Raw genomic sequence first — 22610 nt, 5'->3', positions numbered from 1 at the left:
TACCCAAAAACTAAGTCTATTCCATGTAACCATTGCTAATGGCAGTGGCTATTCTCTAAGTGAACTTAATAGCAGGTAATGGACTTCTCCTCCAAGAACTTATCCAATCCTTTTTTAAACACAGCTACACTAACTGCACTAACCACATTCTCTGGCAACAAATTCCAGAGTTTAATTGTGCGTTGAGTAAAAAAGAACTTTCTCCGATTAGTTTTAAATGTGCCACATGCTAACTTCATGGAGTGCCCCCTAGTCTTTCTACTATCCGAAAGAGTAATGCCCTCCCCCCCTCCCCCTTCACCGCTCTTCTCCTCTCGATCCCCTTAACATGCCACCCGTATAATGCAGCGATCCATTTCTCCCGCCATCCGATCCCCCCCCACCCCACCCCCTTCTTACCCCCTCCGTCCTCCCACCTTAACTTGCATATTGCTTTGCTCTAAAGTCTTGTTTCTTAGAAACCCGTTTCCCAGTTCTTTGTTGCCGTTAAAGTTTAGTTATTCACGTTACGACCTTGTTCAAGCATTTTAAGATTTGTTCTATGATATACTTCTAACAGTTCGACGTAATCTCTGCCACTCTATGTTCCCTGTCCTGTTCGATGTAATAATTTGCTCCACTGTAAACCGGGGTGAAGGCTAATTGCTAAACCTCGGTATATAAAAGCTCCAAAATAAATAAATAAATAAATAATTGCCCCTTTAACCCCTGTCCCCTTCCCACTATACCTGATGTCCAGAGCGTAAGTCCAAACTCTAACCTGCCTGTATCCTGTGCCCCAGAGTGGAAACTCCATTGGGGGTCTCTCGATGTTATTGCTCCTTCCTTTATTGACTCCACTTTGAAAGACGTCTAATCCCTCTGAAGGAAGGACCTTTAATAGAACAGTTCTTACTGTCCAAGGCCGGTGCTAACAGGTACTGTTTTGCCTCCCCTTCTCCTAGTTCTGTTTTTTAACACAGAATTTTGTTGTTTTCCAAGTTCTCACAGGACAAGCAGGATGGTAGTCCTCACATATGGGTGACATCACAGAATGGAGCCCAATCACGGAACACTTTTGTCAAAGTTTCTAGAACTTGCAGGGTTGGTGCCATGCATGCCCAGCATGGCACCAACCTTGCATCCAGCAGGGGTCCCCCTTCAGTCTTCTTTTTTCTGCACAGCAGTAGCCACGCGGGTTAAGGAGCTCTTCAGACATTCCTGACAGGAATTTTTCCTCATGGAACTTTATCAAAAAATTTCTACCCCACAGGGATTCCCTTATCCATATTTTTTACCTACTTGTGGTTGATTCCCGTCGAGTTTTTCCCTCACGGCCTACCAGCCATTGACCACACCGCAGCTAAATTTTGTCGAGGCCATGGCATCGGGTTTCCATCGGTGCCCCAACTGCACTTGAACAGTGTCCATCACTGACCCTCACACGGTCTGTGTGATGTGTTTGGGGTCCAACCACGATGTCCTTACTTGCACCAAATGTGCCCAAATGACACCAAAAGGTAGCAAGGCTCGACTGGAGAAGATGGAACTTCTCTTTCGTTCAAAAACCCCGACTCCATCGATAGCCTCGACGTCATCTGAATCAGTGCCGTCTACTTCGCGCCAGCACCGGGAAACCGCTGCCCGACTGGCTTCGATGACTCTGCGGGTGTCGACCCCATCTGTTTCTCCTCAGGGAAAGGACCGAGGAGAACATTGAGAAAAACATCGACACCGCCATCATAAAGTTCAGGCCAACGATACAGGCAAGCCCTCGGCATCGACGTTGTCTGAGCCACCGACAAAGAAGTCCTGTACAGAAAAGGCCCTATCCTCTTCTGTCTTTGGGTCACCGAGGCATTCCCCACCTGGACAGGTGCCGGGAGCCGCGATTCCACTTTCACCGGTGGACCCTCCGGCTACGCCAGTGCTGCCTCCTACTCCGGAACCAGGTATCCATGCCCCAGGTTTCCGTGAGGAATTGGATCGGATGATCCAAGAGGCCATCGGTAAAGCACTCCAGGGGTTCAAACCTCCATCGATGCCGGTGCTGGTTCCTGATCCGGCCATTGATCCGATACCCATGGCGCTTGCACTGCTATTGGCAAGAATGGATGCATTAATCGGTGCCCTTCTACCGGTGGATCCAAGGGAACCGATGGCCCTGATTCATTCTTCACCGATACCCTTGTCATCGGAAGAAGAAGAAACACCGATCTCTATTCCGCCCTCCGGAATGCTGCCACCGTCACGACCATCGATGTCACCGATTCCATCGGTGCCTCCATCGATGCCTCCAATGCCTCCCTCGATGCCTTCGATGCCCCCATCGATGCCTTTGATTCCACCATCATTCCACCATCATTGCCTAGGCCCGAGCCTTCCAGAATAACACTGTTGCTCCCTTCTGATGAATATATGGGAGCTGGTGATGAGCCTTACGATCTTTGGACCGATGATTCGTCCCAGGATACTGATGATCTTCCTTCACAGCCCTCTCCTTCTGATGAAAGGAAGTATTCTCCTCCAGAGGACTTGTCCTTTATCAACTTTGTAAAGGAAATGTCTGAAACGGTTCCGTTCCAGCTTCAGACTGAAGAGGACTCTAGACATCAGATGCTGGAGCTTCTCTAGTTTCTCGATGCTCCTAAGGAAATCATGTCTATCCCTATTCATGAAATCCTCTTGGTCCTTTTAAAGAGAAATTGGGAGCACCCTGGCTCTGTGGCACCTGTCAACCATAAGACAGATGCCACCTACCTAATACAGTCAGCTCCTGGCTTCCAGAGAAGATCATCACTCAGTGGTTGTGGAGTCAGCCCAGAAGAAGGCACGACACTCCAAACCTCATTCTTCCATTCCCCCCAGGAAAAGAACAAAAATTCCTGGATGCATTTGGAAGGCGTGTATTCCATGGCTCAATGCTCATCCCTCGCATTGCTTCCTACCAATTGTACATGACCAAATACAACAGGGCCCTGTTCACGAAGATTCAGGAATTTGCTGAAGCCTTACCTCTGCAATTACAGGACCAGCTTCATGCCCTAGTACAAAAAGGCCTAGATGCTGGCAAACATGAAGTACGGTCGGCATATGACATCTTCGACACCACCTCCAGAGTATTGGCGGCAGGAATTAGTGTGAGGAGATGGGCCTGGCTAAAGTCTTCAGACCTCATACCAGGAGAGGTTAGCTGACTTGCCCTGTGCTGGGGATAATCTTTTTGGAGAAAAGATTCAAGAAGCAGTGGCGCAGCTCAAGGACCACCAAGAGACTCTGCACCAGCTGTCCTTACCGCCTTCTGATCTCTCTTCCTCTTCCAAAAGATCTTTTAGGAGAGATTCCAAGAGACAAGTCTATCGGCAAAGGAGATACTATCCCCCGGCATCCAGGGGTCAGCCTTCTAAGCCTTACCAAAAAGGCCAATCCAGGCAACCTCAATTACAGAAGTCACAGCCAGCCCCCCAGCCAGGTCCAACGTCTGGCTTTTGACTCCTTTCTAGAGAGTAGTACCCAGCCTCCACTTCTGGCTATTCCTGTTGGAGGCCAATTGTGCCACTTCTTCAAACCATGGCACACAGTCACCACAGATCAGTGGGTACTCGCTGTAGTAATTCAAGGTTACCACCTCAACTTTTTCTCTGTTCCACTGGATTCCTCACCTCGGCTGACGTGGGGAACATCCGACCACTTATCACTCCTGGAGCATGAGGTCTCCCTCCTCCTCCAGTCCCGAGCAATAGAGCCAGTGCCCCTCTCCCAACAGGGGCAGGGGTTCTATTCCCGGTATTTCCTGATTCCAAAAAAGTCTGGTGGTGTTCGCCCAATACTGGATCTTCGCACCTTAAACAAATACCTACAAAGAGAAAAGTTCAAGATGGTGACCTTGGGTTCTCTTCTTCCCCTTCTCCAAAGGGAAGACTGGCTCTGCTTCCTAGACCTCCAGGACGCCTACACACACATTTCAATTACTCCATCACATCGCAGATTCCTGCAGTTCCTAGTAGGCCCAAAAAAGGTCCAATATCAAGTGTTACCATTCGGCCTAGCATCTGCTAGGCCGAATGGTAACACTCCTGAGAAAGGTGGCTACCACTACGAAGCACCAAGTGCTTCGTAGTGGTAGCCGCCTTTCTCAGGAGTCAAAGTGTCCATGTCTGTCCCTATCTCGACAATTGGTGATCAGGGCTCCCACTCAGCAAACTGCACTGATGTCCCTACATCTCACTTTGCATAACCTGATCTCCCTATGGTTCCTCATAAACTATCCAAAATACAGGCTAGTTCCTTCTCAAAGTCGGTCCCTATTGTTCATAGGGACCGACTTGGACACTATAAAAGCGAAAGCCTTCCTACCTCAGGATCGAGCTCCCACTCTCGCTTCTCTGGCCCATCGACTGCAGTCTCGACAACACTCAACTGCACATCACTTTCTGATCTTACTAGGTGGTATGGCCTCCTCGGTGCATGTCACTCCCATGCCATGAGAGTAATGCAGTGGACTCTAAAATCGCAGTGGATTCAGTCTTCTCAGCCAATGTCCACCATTGTCCTCATCACCAAACAGCTCCACTTATCGCTGGCTTGGTGGGTAAACCATTCCAATCTGCTACAAGGCCTTCCATTTCAGGATCCGGAACCTCAAATAACCTTGACAACAGATGCCTCCAACCTCGGCTGGGGTGCACATGTTGGAAACCTGCAAACTCCCAGAGGAAGCCAAACACCAAATAAGTTTCCTGGAGCTTCCTGCAATCAGATATGCTCCCAGGGTTTTTCAAGATCACCTTTCCAACCAGGTCATCCTGATTCAAACCGACAACCAGGTGGCCATATGGTACATCAACAAGCAAGGGGGAACGGGCTCTTACCTCCTGTGTCAGGAAGCTGCACAGATATGGGCGGAGGACCTTTCACACTCGATGTACCTCAGGGCCACCTACTTGCCAGGAGTGGACAATGTGTTGGCAGACAAGCTGAGTCGCACTTTTCAACTGCATGAGTGGTCCCTCAACCCCACTGTAGCGGACTCACTATTCCAACATTGGGGTTACCCTCACGTAGACCTCTTTGCATTGATCCACAACCGCAAAGTAGGGAACTTCTGCTCCCTCACTCGCAGCCAACACCTTCAGCCAAGAGACGCTTTCTCCCTCTCGTGGGCCAGCGGTCTCCTTTATGCATACCCTCCACTTCCACTCATTTCACAGACTCTTGTGAAGTTGCGAAGGGACAAGGGACTAATGATTCTGATAGCCCCTCATTGGCCACGCCAGGTCTGGTTTCCAATTCTCCAAGACCTATCAGTGCACCGGCACATTGCTCTGGGGAAGGACCCGCTTCTGATCACTCAGAAGCGGGTCCTTCCCGCTTCTGAGTGATCAGAAGCGGGACCCGCTTCTGATCACTCAGAAGCGGGCGGTCAGGGAGAGGGCTTGGAGGTTGGGCTGCCTTCGTCACCCCAACCTCCAAGCCCTCTCCCTGCCCGCCTGGATGTTGAAAGGTTAATACTTCAACCTCTTAACCATTCAGAGCCGGTTTCCCGTGTCCTAGTAGCTTCACGAAAGCCGTCCACAAGACAGTCTTATCGTTATAAATGGAACAGGTTTACGGGATGGTGTACTTCCATGTCATCGATCCCTTCACTTGTTTCACACCGAAGTTTCTGGACTATGTCTGGCACCTGTCAGAGTCAGGCCTCAAAACATCTTCTATCACGGTACATGTCAGTGCGGTAGCCGCCTTCCATAAAGGTGTGGGGGATGTACCCATTTCAGTACAACCCCTTGTAATACGCTTTTTGAAGGGCTTGCTCCACCTTAAACCTCCACTGTGCCTTCCGGCCCCTTCCTGGGACCTCAACATGGTTTTGGGGCGGCTCATGAAACCGCCGTTTGAGCCTCTCCAATCCTGTGATCTCCGCTATTTCACCTGGAAAGTGATTTTTCTTTTGGCGATGACATCCGCTCGCAGAGTTAGTGAGTTACAGGCCTTAGTCACCTATCCGCCTTACACTACACTTCTGCATGACAGGGTAGTACTCCGCACTCACCCTAAGTTTTTGCCTAAGGTAGTATCGGAGTTTCATATTAATCAATCCATCATACTACCCACTTTCTTTCCCAGGCCCCATTCAAATCCAGGAGAACAGGCTCTGTATACTCTCGACTGTAAGCGTGCTCTAGCTTTCTATCTAGACCGTACAGCTACCCACAGAAAATCCACTCAATTGTTTGTTTCCTTTGATTCCATCAAATTGGGTAAACCTGTGGGTAAGCAGTCTCTCCTCCTGGTTAGCGGACTGTATTTCCTTTTGCTATCAGCAGGCAGGCATTCCGCTTCAAGACCGTGTCAAGGCACACTCTATCTGGGCCATGGCAACATCAGTAGTGCCCCCAAGCTCGGTGCTGCTTGCTAACATCTGCAAGGCTGCTACCTGGAGCTCTCTCCACACCTATGCAGCCCATTATTGTTTAGACAAGGCTGGCAGACAAGATTCCATCTTTGGCCAGTCCGTGCTACGCGACTTATTTGCGAACTGAAGTACCAACATCCTTCTGCCAACCTGTTAGGGTTCAGGATGCCCTCTACCAAATTCCACCCCAGTTGTTGTGCCTGTTGCACATCTTTGGGTACATTTGGTGCATTGCTCGGGCATCCTCAGCTCGATACTCACCCATATGTGAGGACTACCATCCTGCTTGTCCTGTGAGAAAGCAGAGTTGCTTACCTGTAACAGGTGTTCACAGGACAGCAGGATGTTAGTCCTCACGAAACCCGCCCGCCACCCCGCGGTGTTGAGTTCGTTTACGTTTTCTTATCTTATTTTTCGCACGTACTTTTTGCTATACACGAGACTGAAGGGGGACCCCTGTGGATGCAGGGTTGGTGCCATGCTGGGCATGCCCAGTAGGGGCCAGTCAAAGCTCTAGAACTTTGACAAAAGTGTTCCGTGATTGGGCTCCATCCTGATGATGTCACCCATATGTGAGAACTAACATCCTGCTGTCCTGTAAGAACACCTGTTACAGGTAAGCAACGCTGCTTAATCAATACACAATAGAAAATATTAGTCTCATGCTCTGTCCCAGACCCTCTTTCCCCGCCTAAAAAAGCTCTGCTCCCTCCAGTGATCCAAACTTTCAAAATTAATACACACACACACACACATCTTACCCCATCCATAGGTCCAAAATTCCTTAAATTGTGCAGGGGTGATCCCCAGATGCTCTTGCCCTACCTATTGCTATGTAAAAATGGCACTGGATGGGCCCCTTTAGCCGCTACCATTTTGTAGTACAGAAAAACATACACTGCTGTGGTGCCAACCAGAAAACTCTGCAAAAAAAGACACTTGGACCCCATATGGATTAGGCTTATTGTAACGCATGTTAGGTGTGTATTTGGTTCTTGGACAGCCTTGAGTAAACTGAATGAAAACAGTATAGTAAACTTCCCATACAAAACAGTTCTAACTGCTTGCATTCAAACAGGAACAACCCTATCTATGAAAAGGCAACCCTGCAAATCAGGCCCTAAAACATCTCCTGTTAGGAAAGTAGAACAAACCAGGCTGCTATAAATTCCTCCACAGAAATCACACACCAGCAGAATACCCCACCTCAGTCACACATGCAGAACACAGATGGACCCTTACCAAATACAGAATGAAATATAAATACAAACATGGAGATAGAAACTGAACTGGAAAATGCAACAGCCCATACTTTCCATGCAATGCAGCAATGGAAAAACAGAAACATCACCAGTCCTCATAAATCAAAAATAAAAATCAAGAAATATAAATAAATCATAACAAACCATACTAATAAAAAGAATATTGCCAAAGAACTGATGAAAATAATAACATTCAATAATTATAAACACATAAAAAAGTTTTAAAATTTTTCTAAACAGCAATATAATATTTCAGAATAGAAGACACAAACACCCAGTAATTAAAACTAATTATTATTTTGTCTAATGATATATTGTAACTATAGTACATTCTAACAGGTGCCTTTGACGGCACCTGTTAGAATGTACTTTAGTACACTTTTACCCTACATTAAATATGTGCCTACATGTAAACCGTTGCGATGGTGTATAACTTAGCGACGGTATAGAAAAGATTTTAAATAAATAAATAAATAAAATTAAGGATGGAAAATCACCTGCTTCCCACACCTGAAAACTTTCATTTCCAGTCACCCTGAGTTTGTCATAGATTAGTGGGGGTGGCACAAACTTTCTTCAGACACATACCCCAGGCTAGGAGAGTGCCATTCAAACACACACCCACACCCCAGGCAGACTGCTGTTCACACACACACACACACACACCTTATGCTGGCATTCACACACACCCCAAGCTGGCAGACTGCCATTCACACATATACATACACACAACCCAGTCTGCAAATCATACACATACACAAACAACCCAGGCTGCCATACACACACTCACAATTCAGACTGCCATTCGCACACACACATATAACCCAAGCTGCCACAAAATCACACAAAACACACACACATACCTCAAGCTGCCACACACACACCCCCTTCAGGCTGCCATTCACACACACACACACACATACATACACACAATCACAAAACCGAAGCTGCTGTTCACATAGACACAGACAAATCAGGCTGCTATTCACACACACACACATACATACACCCCAAGCTGCCATTCACACACACACGACTCAGGCTGCCATTCATACACATACACATACACAAAACCCAGGCTGTCATTTACACACACTCACATACACACTGCTATTAACTCTTGTTGCTCCTGCATTTTTTACTTTCGACGGCCTCGCATAGCTTATTGCTTCCAGCGGTCCCTGGCCTCAGGCAATTATACCCCCTCCCCCTTCTGCCACAGCTCCTTCTGCTCTTAGCCATTGGCTGTGGGGTGGGGCCAGCACCAGCGGTGCAGAATAGAAACTAGCTGCATATGAAGAAAAAAAGCAGCTGGGAGGGTCCTGCGCCTCTCCAGCAGGGAGCGACCACTGAAATCCAATCTTGAGAATAATAAGATGCTGGCTTCAGTGACTGGCACCGCGGGGGAGGAGGAGGAAGCAGTGCATGTGCGCCCACTCCCCGAGTCTGTAACGTCTGTTGTGGTCAGCACTCAACCATTGGGCCTTGGGAGGACAAGGACGTGACTCCGCCCACTGCCGCCACCACTCCCCCCCCCCCCCCAGGTGTGCCGCTCCATGCAGTTGCACGATTTGCACACCTGGTTGCACCAGGCCTGTTACTGTCCAGTTCTGGGAAAGGAAGGGGGGCAGCAAAATACTTCCTCCCTACATCCGATGGGGATATCAATCTTACCAAAAACACTGCTGGGTCTTAACTGCAGGTCACTGCAGCCTCTTCTTTACTGGGACCAAATGGTGTGCAGATCCCTGCCTGCACTAACGGAGAGGGGATTTCTGCCTCCCAGAAGGCAAAGGTTTCAAACAGAAAAATCATAAAAAGCTGAGCAAAAGGGAAAAAAAACCAAACTCTCTTCCCTCCAGTCTATCACCAAGACTGGCAGGGCAGTGTCTCTCCCTCTCTGTGCCAGACTGGGGCCTAGCTTGGAGAGGACACTGAACACATGTCCTTCCTTCATGGAAGAAAAACTACACTACCTCACTCTCCTAGCTCCTGCCCCCATCACCCCTCACCCCATGGACGAAGGGCCATCCATTCTCGCAAGCCACTGAGGGAGGTGCTATTCAGAATGCTAGGTCTCTTTAGATGAATAACCACCGGATGGGAGCTAGGTCCAGCTAGTGAAGACCTCCTAGTCTCTACAAGAGGCACCAGCAAAAAATTAAATATTAATATTGTGAAGGCTGCTGCTGATAGGATCGAGAAACATGGATGGGAGAGAGAAGGATTTCCAGTCTAACAAAGTCACTGGCAGCCAGAGCATCTTTGCTATCTCTGGGGGAGGAAGCAGCTCACCTGTGATGCAATGGGTCCTGCTGGGTGATGCCAACCTGGCCTCGTGACCCTGCAGCCATTCAGGACCTCCAGCGTGAGTCTGCATGAGATAAACCAGCATGTGTACATTTATCTCATGCACGTTCATTGCGGGTATCCTGAAATGCTAACTGGCTGCAGGGACGTGAGCATCGGGACAGGTCTGGGAAAGAAGCCGAGATCTGGGACTGGATTCCTGATGAAGTTTCCGGTGTATTGTCGCCATGAGAGGTATTGAAAGCCATGAGAGGAAATCAGACCACCAAGGGAATCAGTATATATCGAGGGCCTGGGAAGGAGGTCTGAGGCACACCAATTGATTACAGGATGGCAGTACAGGAGGAATCACCAGAGGAAACACTAAAAGTGGGATGGGAGAAGTAAGAAAAGAACCACGATAGGACAGAGTCCTGAAATCCAAGTGAGGACAAACTGTCAAGGAGTAGGTGATGATCAACAGTGTCAAAAGCAGCAGCTAGGTTAAGGAGAATAAGGACTGAGTAAAGGCCGTTGGCTTTAGCCATAAACAGGTCATTGGAGAGTTTGGGAAGGGCTGTTTCTGTGGAATATAGAGGTCAAAAACCAGACTGGAGTAAACATCATTATTTTCTCTGCTCACCCCTAGTATGTTGGCAGCTCTTACACTTGGCTATGCCACAGAGAAAATAAAATAGGAAGCCCAGGATGTATTAATGGAAACCTTTTGCTTTCTATAATGGATATCTCTTTTGGTATCGAGCAGTTTGAACACACACATACTCTTGTTTATGTGTAAAATATATATATAGAAAATCAATTCTCTGGAAAGTACATGTGCAGATGTTTGAATTGTCAGGGCCTTTACTCCATGGACAGTAAAGACTCCAGGAACTGTTCAGAAGGGTGGGAATTCTAGCACTGGTTTGCTTTCGCCACCCCCATTGGGCGGCTGTTCTGTAGGCCTCCTACCCTTTCTGTGAAGAAATATTTCCGTGGGTTACTCCTGGGTAACTTGACCCCTTTGTTCTAGAACTGAAGTCTCCCTTGCCCCTTGTCTTTGCAGCCGATTGTATCATTCTCAGTGCTGGGATCCGGGATGGACAGTTTCACGGGAGGAGGCCTGTTCTGCGCCTGTGTGGGCAACATCCTGCTGGTGGTTTCCACGGCGACAGACTCCTGGATGCAGTACCGGCTGTCCGGGGTCCTTGCACAGCAGGGCCTGTGGAGGTACTGCATGGCCGGCAAGTGCTACCTGCAGACTGAGAGCATCGGTAAGCAAGCACTTTCGCCGATAGAAAAACTGCTCGCTGTAAACTTTCAGGGATAGAATTTCTACTCAAAAACATTGAAGTCTGCCAATTCCACAGCATTTAAAATGAAACAAAAACTGTGAAGGGGGAAGCATTTGCAAATGATAGATTTTGCACCTATTTCATTCAACAGGTTTTCCTCCTTAATGCTTCTGAGGAAAAATATTTGTTTACCAAGGCACAAAGCCTGTTTTTCATATTTCTACTATTTCCACCCCTAGAGGGGGCTGCTTACTCTGCTTCTGCTCTCCTTCTACTCTCAGCCTCCTGGAATGCTACCCGAGCCTTCATGATCCTCTCAGCCCTCTGCTGCTTTGCTGGCATCATCGTGGGCATCCTGTCCTTCCCCCACTTCTCCACCTTCGAGAGATTCAACAAATCCTGTGCAGCGGGCATCATGTTCTTCATCTCCAGTGAGTACCTGCAGCATGATAACCTCCACCAGGACTAGGGTTACAAGATGGCTCCCCTGAGCCAGTCTCGGTTATATTCCCATCACATCTATGGAATTCTCTAAAAGAAGTTGAAACCACAAGGCAAGAGAGTCCACGTTCCCCAGATCCTCTGGGAGCTTCCCGGACTGCCCGCACCCTCTCTCAACTCTTACCTGCAGCTGCAGGCCTTCTAGGGCCTACTGGGGCTATAGGCAGTCAGGGGCCTGTGTGCTCCTTTGGTCACTGAGGTATGAGCAGAGGCAGTAAAGGGCACACACATGGTCCAGAGGTGCCACATAACCCAGGACAAGGAAGGAGATTTTAGGCCAGGCCTTGATTTCTGACAACTCTGTTCTCATCCATTCTGGTACCTGCAGTGCTGATTTCAAATGCTAGAAGCAGGGACTACAAATAATGCAATATATAGGGACATAAGTTAAAAGAAAACCTGGACTAGCTATAAATCCCTCTCCTTTAACTGGGTCCTTTGGTAATTCTGGTCCCTGTGCTTCGCCACTTTCTCCCTGTGCACGTGCTCTCTAAACAGGAAGGATGTGCCCCGGGGAGGAGGTGAGGTAACGCAGGTGCTACTCCAGCGTTACGGTCCTAGCTGACCTAGGGCTGCAGTCCTGGCAAGAGGTTAGAAAGGAATGATTTGGAGAGGGAAGAATGGGGAAGGTAAAGATGGACGGATAAGTGAATGGAATAGAGTGAACCAGAGGGAGAAGATTGAGGAGTCAGTGAGCTGGAAAGGGGTAGAGGTTGTGTCAGGAGAATGAAATAGGGAAGGTGGATAGAGACAGGGATGAGGAAGAGAGAACCAGGGGACAAGATTGTGGGGAGAGTGAACTGGAGATAGAAGAGAGACATGAGGTGAGGGATGACAAGCGTGTGTGGGAGAGGGAGCAGAGATATTGGTTGGAGGAGTAAGCCACAGGGGGAGAGATTGGTAGGGAAGGAGGCATGGTGGGTGGAAAGAAATTGGCCAGGAATAAGGGAGGTTGAGAGGTGATGGGGACAAAGCATAACAGGGAATGATATGGGGCAGAGAGTGAGCATGAGCTGGATCAATGAGGGGAGAGTGAGTGTGAGAGCCGATGAAGAGTGCTGAAGGAACTGATGGGCAGTGAGAGGAGGGGGAGAAGTGCTGAGAGGAGTGATGTAGGGGAGAGAAGTGAGGTAAATGGAATGGAACTTGGAGAATTAATGGTGAGAGTAAAAGAGGACTGTGTTATGAGCGAGCTCCTTTGGAGGGAGGAGCTAGCAAGCTGGTTATGAATGACACCTCCAGAGGGAGGAATTAGCAATCTGTTATGGATCTGATGCCAGATGGGTGGAGACATCAGATAGGAGTTCACAATCTGTAAAGGATCTGCTAGGAGATAGCAATCTGTTATGAGCGACTCCTGAGAGGGGAGGAGTTAGCAATCTTGTTAGGAAAGCTCTGTGTTAGAGCTAGGAGTAGCAATCTGTAGTGTACTAGCTCCAGTAGGAGATGGAGATAGTAAGCTGTTATGAATCTGTTGCTGAAGACCCCTGGTAGGAAAGGAGTAGCCATCTGTTACCAGCGGACTGCTAGGAGAGGGCAATCAGCTGTAGAGGAATGTAGATAGGTGGATCCTTGGGCCGATGGCAGATGACTGTGCCCCCAGGAGGATATCCTGAGAGGGACCACCGGCTAGGCTTGAGTACGGAGACAGACACAGCATTCTTTTATTAGACAGGTTAGTAGAACCACCAGAGGTGGCAGTAGTGAGCTGCTATGCCCGACAGGGCTGAAGTCCCTCAGGTACTGGAACAGCGATCCCAGGGTTGCTGAGCTGTAAAGAGACTATAGATAGTGAGTAGACAGGGTATGCAGTGTTCATAGCCAGAACTAGATGACAAAACTCACATAAGGTCTTTAGAAAGCTCAGTAGCTGGAAAGGGTTAGGCCCTCGAGGAGCGAGTACCTGGTTCCAGGGAAAGCTCTGAGAGAGTGGTGGTAACTCACAAATGTCTGTATCTGTGATAGCTTCCAGGCAGTAGAGAATCTTCAGAGTTTTCAGGAACATGGGCCCTCGAGGAGCGAGTACCGGTTCCTATCGGCAATTTGAAATAGAGAAAGAGCGAGGCCCCCGAGGAGCGGATTCCCCTGCTAAGTCCGAGGAGGCAGAATAGCATAGGTAGCAAAAGACCTTTTATATTGGAAGTGGATGACATCAGTTCAGGGGGACACCCCCGAGGTTCGCGCCCTTGCTGGTACATCATTCGGAGCACGCTCGCACGCGCGCCCTACATAATCAGGAACATGGCAGATCCACAGCGTCGTACCGCTCCGGGGACGCCGGAGGAAGATGGCAAGAAGACGCCGTGGCAGCAAGCCGTTCATCAGGCCCGGAGGGAGTCGCCACAGTGGTAAGGAGGGCGGAGTGAGGGCGTCAAGCAGCGACGGACACAACAGACTGAAAGGCTCGTCTGCATACTGCTCCCAGCATCCCCCGGGAGAGGAGTCCAGAGCTCCCCGCAAGCGATCCAGGAAGTGAATTCCACAGCCCCAGTTTCCAGAGACCCCGCATCCTTTGCAGTAGAAGACAACCGGTGTTGCGACTGTCGCTGCCCGATGTCTCCACTCCGCCCACCTTACCTCTTTGGCGACTCCCTCTTTGCTTGATGGAAGTTTGGCTGCCACGGCGTCATCTTGCCGACCTCCTCCAGCGTCCCGGACCGGCTAGATGCTGCCTTTCCGCCATGTTCTCCTGAGGGCTAAGGGGGCGCGCGCGGCACAGCCCCGACTCAAGTACCAGCAGTGGTGCGAACTCAGGGGCATCCCCCTGAGATGACGTCATCATTGCCAGATATTTAAGGTCTCTTGTTTTGCTAGCTAATCGAGTTAGCAAAGGGTTTACTATAGGGATGTGAATCGTGTCCTCGATCGTCTTAACGATCGATTTCGGCTGGGAGGGGGAGGGAATCGTATTGTTGCCGTTTGGGGGGGTAAAATATCGTGAAAAATCGTTAAAAATCGTTAAAAATCGAAAAATCGAAAAACCGGCACATTAAACCCCCTAAAACCCACCCCCGACCCTTTAAATTAAATCCCCCACCCTCCCGAACCCCCCCCAATAACTTAAATAACCTGCGGGTCCAGCGGCGGTCCGGAACGGCAGCGGTCCGGAACGGGCTCCTGCTCCTGAATCTTGTCGTCTTCAGCCGGCGCCATTTTCCAAAATGGCGCCGAAAAATGGCGGCGGCCATAGACGAAAAAGATTGGACGGCAGGAGGTCCTTCCGGACCCCCGCTGGACTTTTGGCAAGTCTCGTGGGGGTCAGGAGGCCCCCCACAAGCTGGCCAAAAGTTCCTGGAGGTCCAGCGGGGGTCAGGGAGCGATTTCCCGCCGCGAATCGTTTTCGTACGGAAAATGGCGCCGGCAGGAGATCGACTGCAGGAGGTTGTTCAGCGAGGGTTCCGGCGCCTCGCTGAACGACCTCCTGCAGTCGATCTCCTGCCGGCGCCATTTTCCGTACGAAAACGATTCGCGGCGGGAAATCGCTCCCTGACCCCCGCTGGACCTCCAGGAACTTTTGGCCAGCTTGTGGGGGGCCTCCTGACCCCCACGAGACTTGCCAAAAGTCCAGCGGGGGTCCGGAAGGACCTCCTGCCGTCCAATCTTTTTCGTCTATGGCCGCCGCCATTTTTCGGCGCCATTTTGGAAAATGGCGCCGGCTGAAGACGACAAGATTCAGGAGCAGGAGCCCGTTCCGGACCGCTGCCGTTCCGGACCGCCGCTGGACCCGCAGGTTATTTAAGTTATTGGGGGGGGGGGGTTCGGGAGGGTGGGGGATTTAATTTAAAGGGTCGGGGGTGGGTTTTAGGGGGTTTTAGTGTGCCGGCTCACGATTCTAACGATTTATAACGATAAATCGTTAGAATCTGTATTGTATTGTGTTCCATAACGGTTTAAGACGATATTAAAATTATCGGACGATAATTTTAATCGTCCTAAAACGATTCACATCCCTAGTTTACTACATAGCTGCCTCCAGGTATCACTGCAGATGGGATTCGCTCTCCATTTACCTTGCTACTCTGCCTCCTCGGACTTTACCAGGGGTACCTGCTACTCGGGGGCCTCGCTCTCTCTTTTGCTTTTCAGGTCGCAGTCTGGAACCGGTACTCGCTCCTCGAGGGCCCCGTTCCCGGACCTGCTACCGAATATAACTTCTGCCAGGAAGTCACTGCTGCCTACTACACCAGTGAGTTACCATCTCTCTCTCAGAACTTTCCCTGGAACCAGGAACTCGCTCCTCGAGGGCCTACTTCATTCCAGCTCCTGGGCTGTTCTAAGAGGATATCGTGTGAGTGTTACCATCAAGGTTCTGTTCCTGAACTCTGCATACTCTGCCTACTCACTATCTCAGTTTCTCTACAGCTCAACCTTCCTGGGATCGCTGTTCCAGTGCCTGAGGGACTACAGCCCAGCCGGGCTTCTCCAGCTCACTACTGCCACCTCTGGTGATTCTCAAAAACAGTTTAATAAAAGAACTTGTGTGTGTCTCCCAACTCTGAGCCTGACCGGTGGTCCCTCTCGGGATCTTCCCCCGTGAGCGTGGTCATCTGCCACCGGCCCAAGGATCCACCCACAACTATCACAAATAATGACAACCGGAAGGCTCATCTGCATACTGCTCCCAGCATCCCCCGGGAGAGGAGTCCAGAGCTCCCCGCATGCGATCCAGGAAGTGAATTCAGCCCCAGTTTCCAGAGGCCCCGCACCCTTTGCAGTAGAAGAGGACCGGAAGCGCGCGCCATTCTCAACCCCTTCAATTCTTTGACTGAAGATCAATTTAATGGTGATTAAAGAGGATTGGTAAGTATAGGTTTGGGAAATCCTTGGACTTATAAATGTTTGCAGAAAAGTGAAATAGTGGAATATATTTTTTAGAATTTGTGTGTGTCTGAGGTAATAAGCAAGCCATAAATAGTTAATTCTAGTGTCTTTCTTTCTCACCCATTCAACCCTTGATTTTTAGGCATGAGATGTTAGGCTCAGGCTTGTGAACCCTTGGGCCGATGGGAGGATGGTATACCTTAGGAAGAAGATCCGTAGGTTCTCCCGTCAGGTGGCGAGGCAGGAACAGAAAACGTGACCAGCTGACCCTCGGCACTGGAGACAGAGGAGACTGTGGAGGCAGACGAAGGGTCGTGACGTCAAGGAAAGGACGTGTGTCTTCGCCACTGGAAGTCCGCGGTCCCCCCAGGAGGAGCCCGTAGGGACCCGGACCGCTGGGACTTAGTTGGACCTTTGAGAGGTCAAGAGGTCGAGCGTTTGGTGCAAGGGCTGACTGGAGCTTCACCCCTGGAAGCCCGTGGTCCACCCGGAAGGAGCCCGTAGGGACCCGGGCTGCTGGGACTTAGGTGGGCCCTTGGAGTTGATGGTCAAGAAGTCCAAGGTCAAGTGCCAGAGGGTCGTCGCTTACCAGTCCGAAGTCACACAACGAGGGATCACCACTTGCCAGTCCAAAGTCACACACCAGAGAATCACCGCTTGCCAAACCGAAGTCAAACACCAGGAATCACCGCTAGCTGATCCGAAGTCACACACCAGGAATCACCGCTAGCCGATCCAGTCAGGAACCAGGAACACCAAGACGAGACAGGAACAAGGATCCAAAGCACAGGAACTCACCGAAGCAAGTAGACCTGACCAACCATGGAAGTTGCCAAGTCAAGGAATAAACAGAGGAAGCCTCCTTATATACTTCCTCTGCTCTGGATCATTGGAGGCAGCTGAGTGTAATTAAAGGGCTTAGGTCCCTTTAATTATGGTGAGGAGGCGCGGCCTCGCACCTAAGATGGCGGCAGCCATCTTGGATTCCGGCCACGGGGGAGAAGCTGTAGCTGCCGCACCAGGGAAGCAGGGACGGCTCCCAGCCATGTGGGCACCCCGGGGGCCCGCGCCGACACGCGGGAACCACAGCACTGGACCGGGGCTTCTCACCCGGTGTTTTGCCGCGGTGGGTCGCCGCCATGGTCGGGTAGGGGGACGCGCCCGTGGACGGCCACGGGTGCGGAACACAACATGAGACACTTTCTTATTAAAAATCAATCCGGCTCTTATCTCAGTCATACTACGGTACCAACATAAGAACATAAGAACATAAGAAAATGCCATACTGGGTCAGACCAAGGGTCCATCAAGCCCAGCATCCTGTTTCCAACAGTGGCCAATCCAGGCCATAAGAACCTGGCAAGTACCCAAAAACTAAGTCTATTCCATGTAACCATTGCTAATGGCAGTGGCTATTCTCTAAGTGAACTTAATAGCAGGTAATGGACTTCTCCTCCTCTCCCGTGTCCACGTTAAGTTTACCCCTGGACTGGGCGGAAGCTCAGGAAGGGATCGCACTTGCACGCATACTTTTCAGTTTTCAGAAAATGCATGCATGACTTTTCTCCAATTTCCTGCACCCAGACTAGCTGGTCGGAGCAGTTTCAAAGCACACGTTTAATTATTCAGACTTAATTAACTGCCTAACGAAAGCTCAAGGCGATATATGTGCTGACTTTCTTATGTGGGCCTGTTACAAAATTACTGCCCAAATCTCCAATAATGTTTTTTTCTGCTGTACCACAGTGACTGAAAGGTGTGTGAAAAATAAACTGTGACCATTACTATTGCTGCCCTATGGTCCCAAATGAAACCTTTTCTTTGAAACTGCTCGGTCTATCTCCTCTTTTCCAGCAGAATGTTCTTTTTTTTGTTGTTATCAGGACAATACGGATTCAACATATTGTAAAGAGTTGGGAAGATCAATAACCTGGGGGTAGCACATGCTCCAAATGTAATGTAAGACACCCCCACCCCCCTTGTACGAATGTACGCTGAAAAGCATTCCCGAAGCCGTGCCTCTCTGTGCTTTCCCTGCTTGCTTTCTCCAGTGCCTGTAATTATGCCTTTCGGCTTCCTTATCACCCCAGATGTTTCTTTCTAATTAACCTTTCGTAGGCCCCATTTCACATCCTTCTAGCTTGTGGCTTTGTGATCAGTCCCTTGTTTCTAGTTTGGAAAGCTTTAGTGGCAGGGCTGCGACTCCTGCCTCACCATCGGTGATGAGATGAGAAGAGGACTTTCATACGTACAGGGGGCATAAGATACAGACTTAAAAATGCACAAGAAATCAGTCTGTTCCACTGGGAAGGAAGCTGACATGGAGCACCAGAGAGAGTCTCAGGAATAATGTCAGGAAATATTGCTTCACAGAAAGGACCGTTAGTCTCCCTTTCCTCTCCCATAGTCCAGCCATGGCCTGACCTTTCGGATGTCTTTCCCTCTCTTTCTCTCTTTCCCCAGCCTTCTTTGTGCTCCTGGCCATGGCCATCTACACCGGTGTCACTGTTAACTTCCTCGGCAAGCGGTTTGGAGACTGGCGCTTTTCCTGGTCTTATATCCTGGGCTGGATGGCTCTCCTGATGACCTTCTTTGCAGGTACATGTGAACAATCCTCTTAGTACTGCTCAATGAATGCCAGTCCATCTGGGCTGGTTAGAGCTAGTCCTGGCTTTCCAACTCCCCGCTCCATGCATTCTGGGAGTTGTAGTCCCTCATTTTGTATTGACGAAAGCGGGCTACAAATCCTTAACTGCTCAAGGATGGGAGATTTAAAAACCAGAACCAACTCAATGTCCCTAGTGGATTGGGTATGTTTACCCATAGATTCTAAAGGTATAGAGAGACAAGATTAAAAGTAACATTTTGTCATAGTGAGGACTATTGAAAGTTAATGGGAATCCTTGTACCTACACCTGCACTCCCTTAGTCTGGCAGTATGATACAGTAATAATAAGTGGAAAGATCTGAAAATAATACTCAACTTGCTCTGCTCAAACTTAGGCTGTAAACTCTTTGGGGCAGAGACATTGCATCCATTTTCTGTATCTTTTACACAGCACTGAAGGCCTTGCATAAATAATAGGAAAGAAAACTGAGTGTGGGAAATGGATTCCTAATGAGAACAAGGTGGGAGGAGGTATGGAGAGAGGCCATGTACAATGATGAGAGCAAGATGAGGAAGGAGCAAGGACAGAGGCCATGTATGATGATTTCCTCATGAGAGGCAGAAGGAGAGGAATAAAGAAAAGGGATATGCATGATGAGAGCCCTAGGAGAAAGTTCAGGTAGAGGATGTGTATGATAATTCCCAGATGAGCACCAGATGAAAGGAGTAAAGAGAGAGAGAACATGCATGATGGCTCCCTGATGACAGCCAGATAAGACGAAGTCAGAAGAGACCCTGCATGATAGCTCCCTGATGACAGCCAGATAAGACGAAGTCAGAAGAGACCCTGCATGATAGCTCCCTGATGAGTCGGACTAAGACAAGGGGTAGAATTTTCTTTGGAGCAGTGAAAACAGTATTACACTGGGTAGTTGGTGGGGAAATCACTTTTCAAAACTGACTATACAGTAATCAGGAAGAGGGGTCCAGGAAACTGTAACCGGAGAGGAAAAACCTCTTAGTCAACCAGTTGCCGAGTGCTGATTACAGCAAGAGCAGGATGTGTGCAAGGAGGAGACCTGTAAACAGACCTAGTCAGGACATTTTCTGTTCCCTGATTACCCCACATAGTCTAATTCCCCCATGATGCACTGGATTATTTTATGAGCAATACAATCACAGTGGTCCAAGACTTCTTCTCCTAAAGAATTTTACGAGTATTGCAGGTAGTTGGGTATGTTGGTGTTGCGCTCGTCGGTTGCAGACGGCTGTGACCTCTCATGCTCACCTCTTTTCTCCCTGCACCATCTATCATTGGGAGAGTGGCAGCCTCCGCCAGCCAGCACCGACTTCCCCGGCGTCCCCAGGACAGCGTGGCGCTGCTGAACGCCATCTTACTTCCGGCATCACTTAGGCGCGCGCAGGACCTCCTTATGTATACTTCATGGTGGGAACCTCGGGGGCGGCCCCTCCCGATGACGTCGGCACCGCTAGTGTACTTATACTGACTGGCCCATTGCTAAGACAAGTTAGCAAGGAGTTCTCTCGCTTGTTAAATCCACTCTAACTTGGATCTTCTATTCCAAACTCTCCTCCTGGCATTTGGATGCTCTGCGTACCCGCTCCTCGGAGGGCCTTCCTGCCTAGGCCTTCCTGACCCGCTCCTTGGGTATCTCTGCTGGGACTTCCTTGTGTGAGTACACTTTCCAACTTCTATCAACCTCTGAAGATTCCACGGTGTACCCCGTTCCTCGGGCTACTACCGTTCTTCAGCCTACCTACGCTACTCATCCTGAGCTTCAGGATATCGCTTCAACTATACAAGGTCTACAGCCTGATTCCTGTATCTCAGACCTCTGACTCCTACTGTACAGTTTCCTTGGCATACTCTGCGCTGCGGGCCACTACCGGATCTGCACTCAGAAGTACTTCTATCAGCCTGCAAGAGTCTCCTGGTGTACCCCTCGCTGCGGGTCACTACCGGATCTTCGTATCTACATTACCATCCTGACTACTGTATTTGCTCACAGATTGTGTTTATCACATTTCCCGCTCCTCGGGTTATGCACTATTTCTCTCCTTAATAAAGTCTCTCTCGCAGCTGTGTCCTACGTCGCTGAGACCACGTCCACCGACGGTGAGGCCCACGGGGCTCCTCCCTGTGGGCGGAGACATCTCTCACCTCGGCCCGGGGTTCACAACGTCACCAAAACCTTAACAGTTGGCAACCAGAGCATCCAAGAAGGAGTAGACACATCTGATGAGAGGATTGACCAATGTCAGTTGAGTCTTCCACCTTTCTCTAGAAGGGTCATCAAAAGCCAGATAACAGATGGTGATCACTCTCACATCCACAGCCAAACTGCGAAGATCTATACAGGAGCCCAGATGTGAAAATATCTGTGCTCACAGCAGGGAGATGAGAGCTCTTGTCAAGTTAGGCTGTCTCGCTGTCAGCTCACCTGGATACAGTCTAAGATGAGTGATTGTCTTTCATGAAGCTTGATGTAACCTACAGGAGTCATAAAACAGAATTGTCACTGGCAGAGTCTTTGAGGAGTACATCTTAGGCCATTTGTGAAGGAATAACATCACAGCTGCTGCCCCTCTTAGAACATATAGAATAAATAGAATCATGATGGCAGAAAAAACCATATGGCCCAGTCCACTTGCCTGAGTCTTCTGAGCCATGGTAGTACATAATAGTTCCTAGATGAGAGCCAGATGAAAGGAGCAAAGAGCGGGCAGGTGACCCCACAACTAGCTGTTCTCCAAATTGTCCTCCTGGACATTTATTGGGACACAAATTAGGCACCAGGTGGGTCTTCTTCCCTACCCTGGTTGGTGCTGCTGTAGAATATTCAGCTGTAGCCTGGGGTTGTTGTAGGAGCCTACATTATGGTAGATGTGTCCCCTGTGTGTCAGGAGATATTGCTTCTATTGAACTACGGGCGCTATAAATGGAGCTCCCTCTTCGGGCACCTCCTGGGGTGCATGGGCAGACTCTTGTCCCTGGGACCACTTTCTCCCAACTCTCTTTTTTTCTCGTGCCAGCACAGTCCACTCACACTGAGGGGGCTGGGGTTCTTTCTGCCTGGGGAGGGAGGAGAATTCAACCTCCAGGACACTAGGCTCATAGCAGTAGGCACAAACACAGACTCTCGGTTTCTCCGCTGCTTCTCTCTCATCTGCACTCACTATTTGGATGACCTTGCTTTAAGGCATCTCTGGCTCTTAAAGAAGATGCTGGACCCACCAAAAATGTACTGCAGTCAAAAACGCTTTAAGGTCCAGTTCACAACAAAATTCTCCAATTGCTCTTCTCACAAAAAGAAACATCCAAAGGTGCCTCTTTCCTCAGTATATCAGCTGAGTCCATGTCCCTAAGGTGGCAGGCACTGGGCAAAGATCTAACCCAGCAGATATTAGAAAGTGGTCTC

General features: G+C 49.5%; 1 protein-coding gene across 1 annotated transcript in view; it reads left to right on the top strand.

Moving 5' to 3' along the window:
• The first annotated feature begins 11044 nt into the window (after positions 1-11044).
• Positions 11045-22610, top strand: part of LIM2 (lens intrinsic membrane protein 2) — a 29378-nt gene continuing 17812 nt past the window's right edge. The window contains exons 1-3 of the mRNA XM_029577325.1: positions 11045-11219; positions 11522-11671; positions 19026-19160. Of these exons, the coding sequence (XP_029433185.1) occupies positions 11045-11219; positions 11522-11671; positions 19026-19160 (460 nt within the window). The remainder of the gene's footprint in view (positions 11220-11521; positions 11672-19025; positions 19161-22610) is intronic.

Source organism: Rhinatrema bivittatum, chromosome 14 (assembly GCF_901001135.1).
Source record: "Rhinatrema bivittatum chromosome 14, aRhiBiv1.1, whole genome shotgun sequence".
Lineage (NCBI taxonomy): Eukaryota > Metazoa > Chordata > Amphibia > Gymnophiona > Rhinatrematidae > Rhinatrema > Rhinatrema bivittatum.
This window is presented reverse-complemented; position numbering and strand designations above follow the sequence as displayed.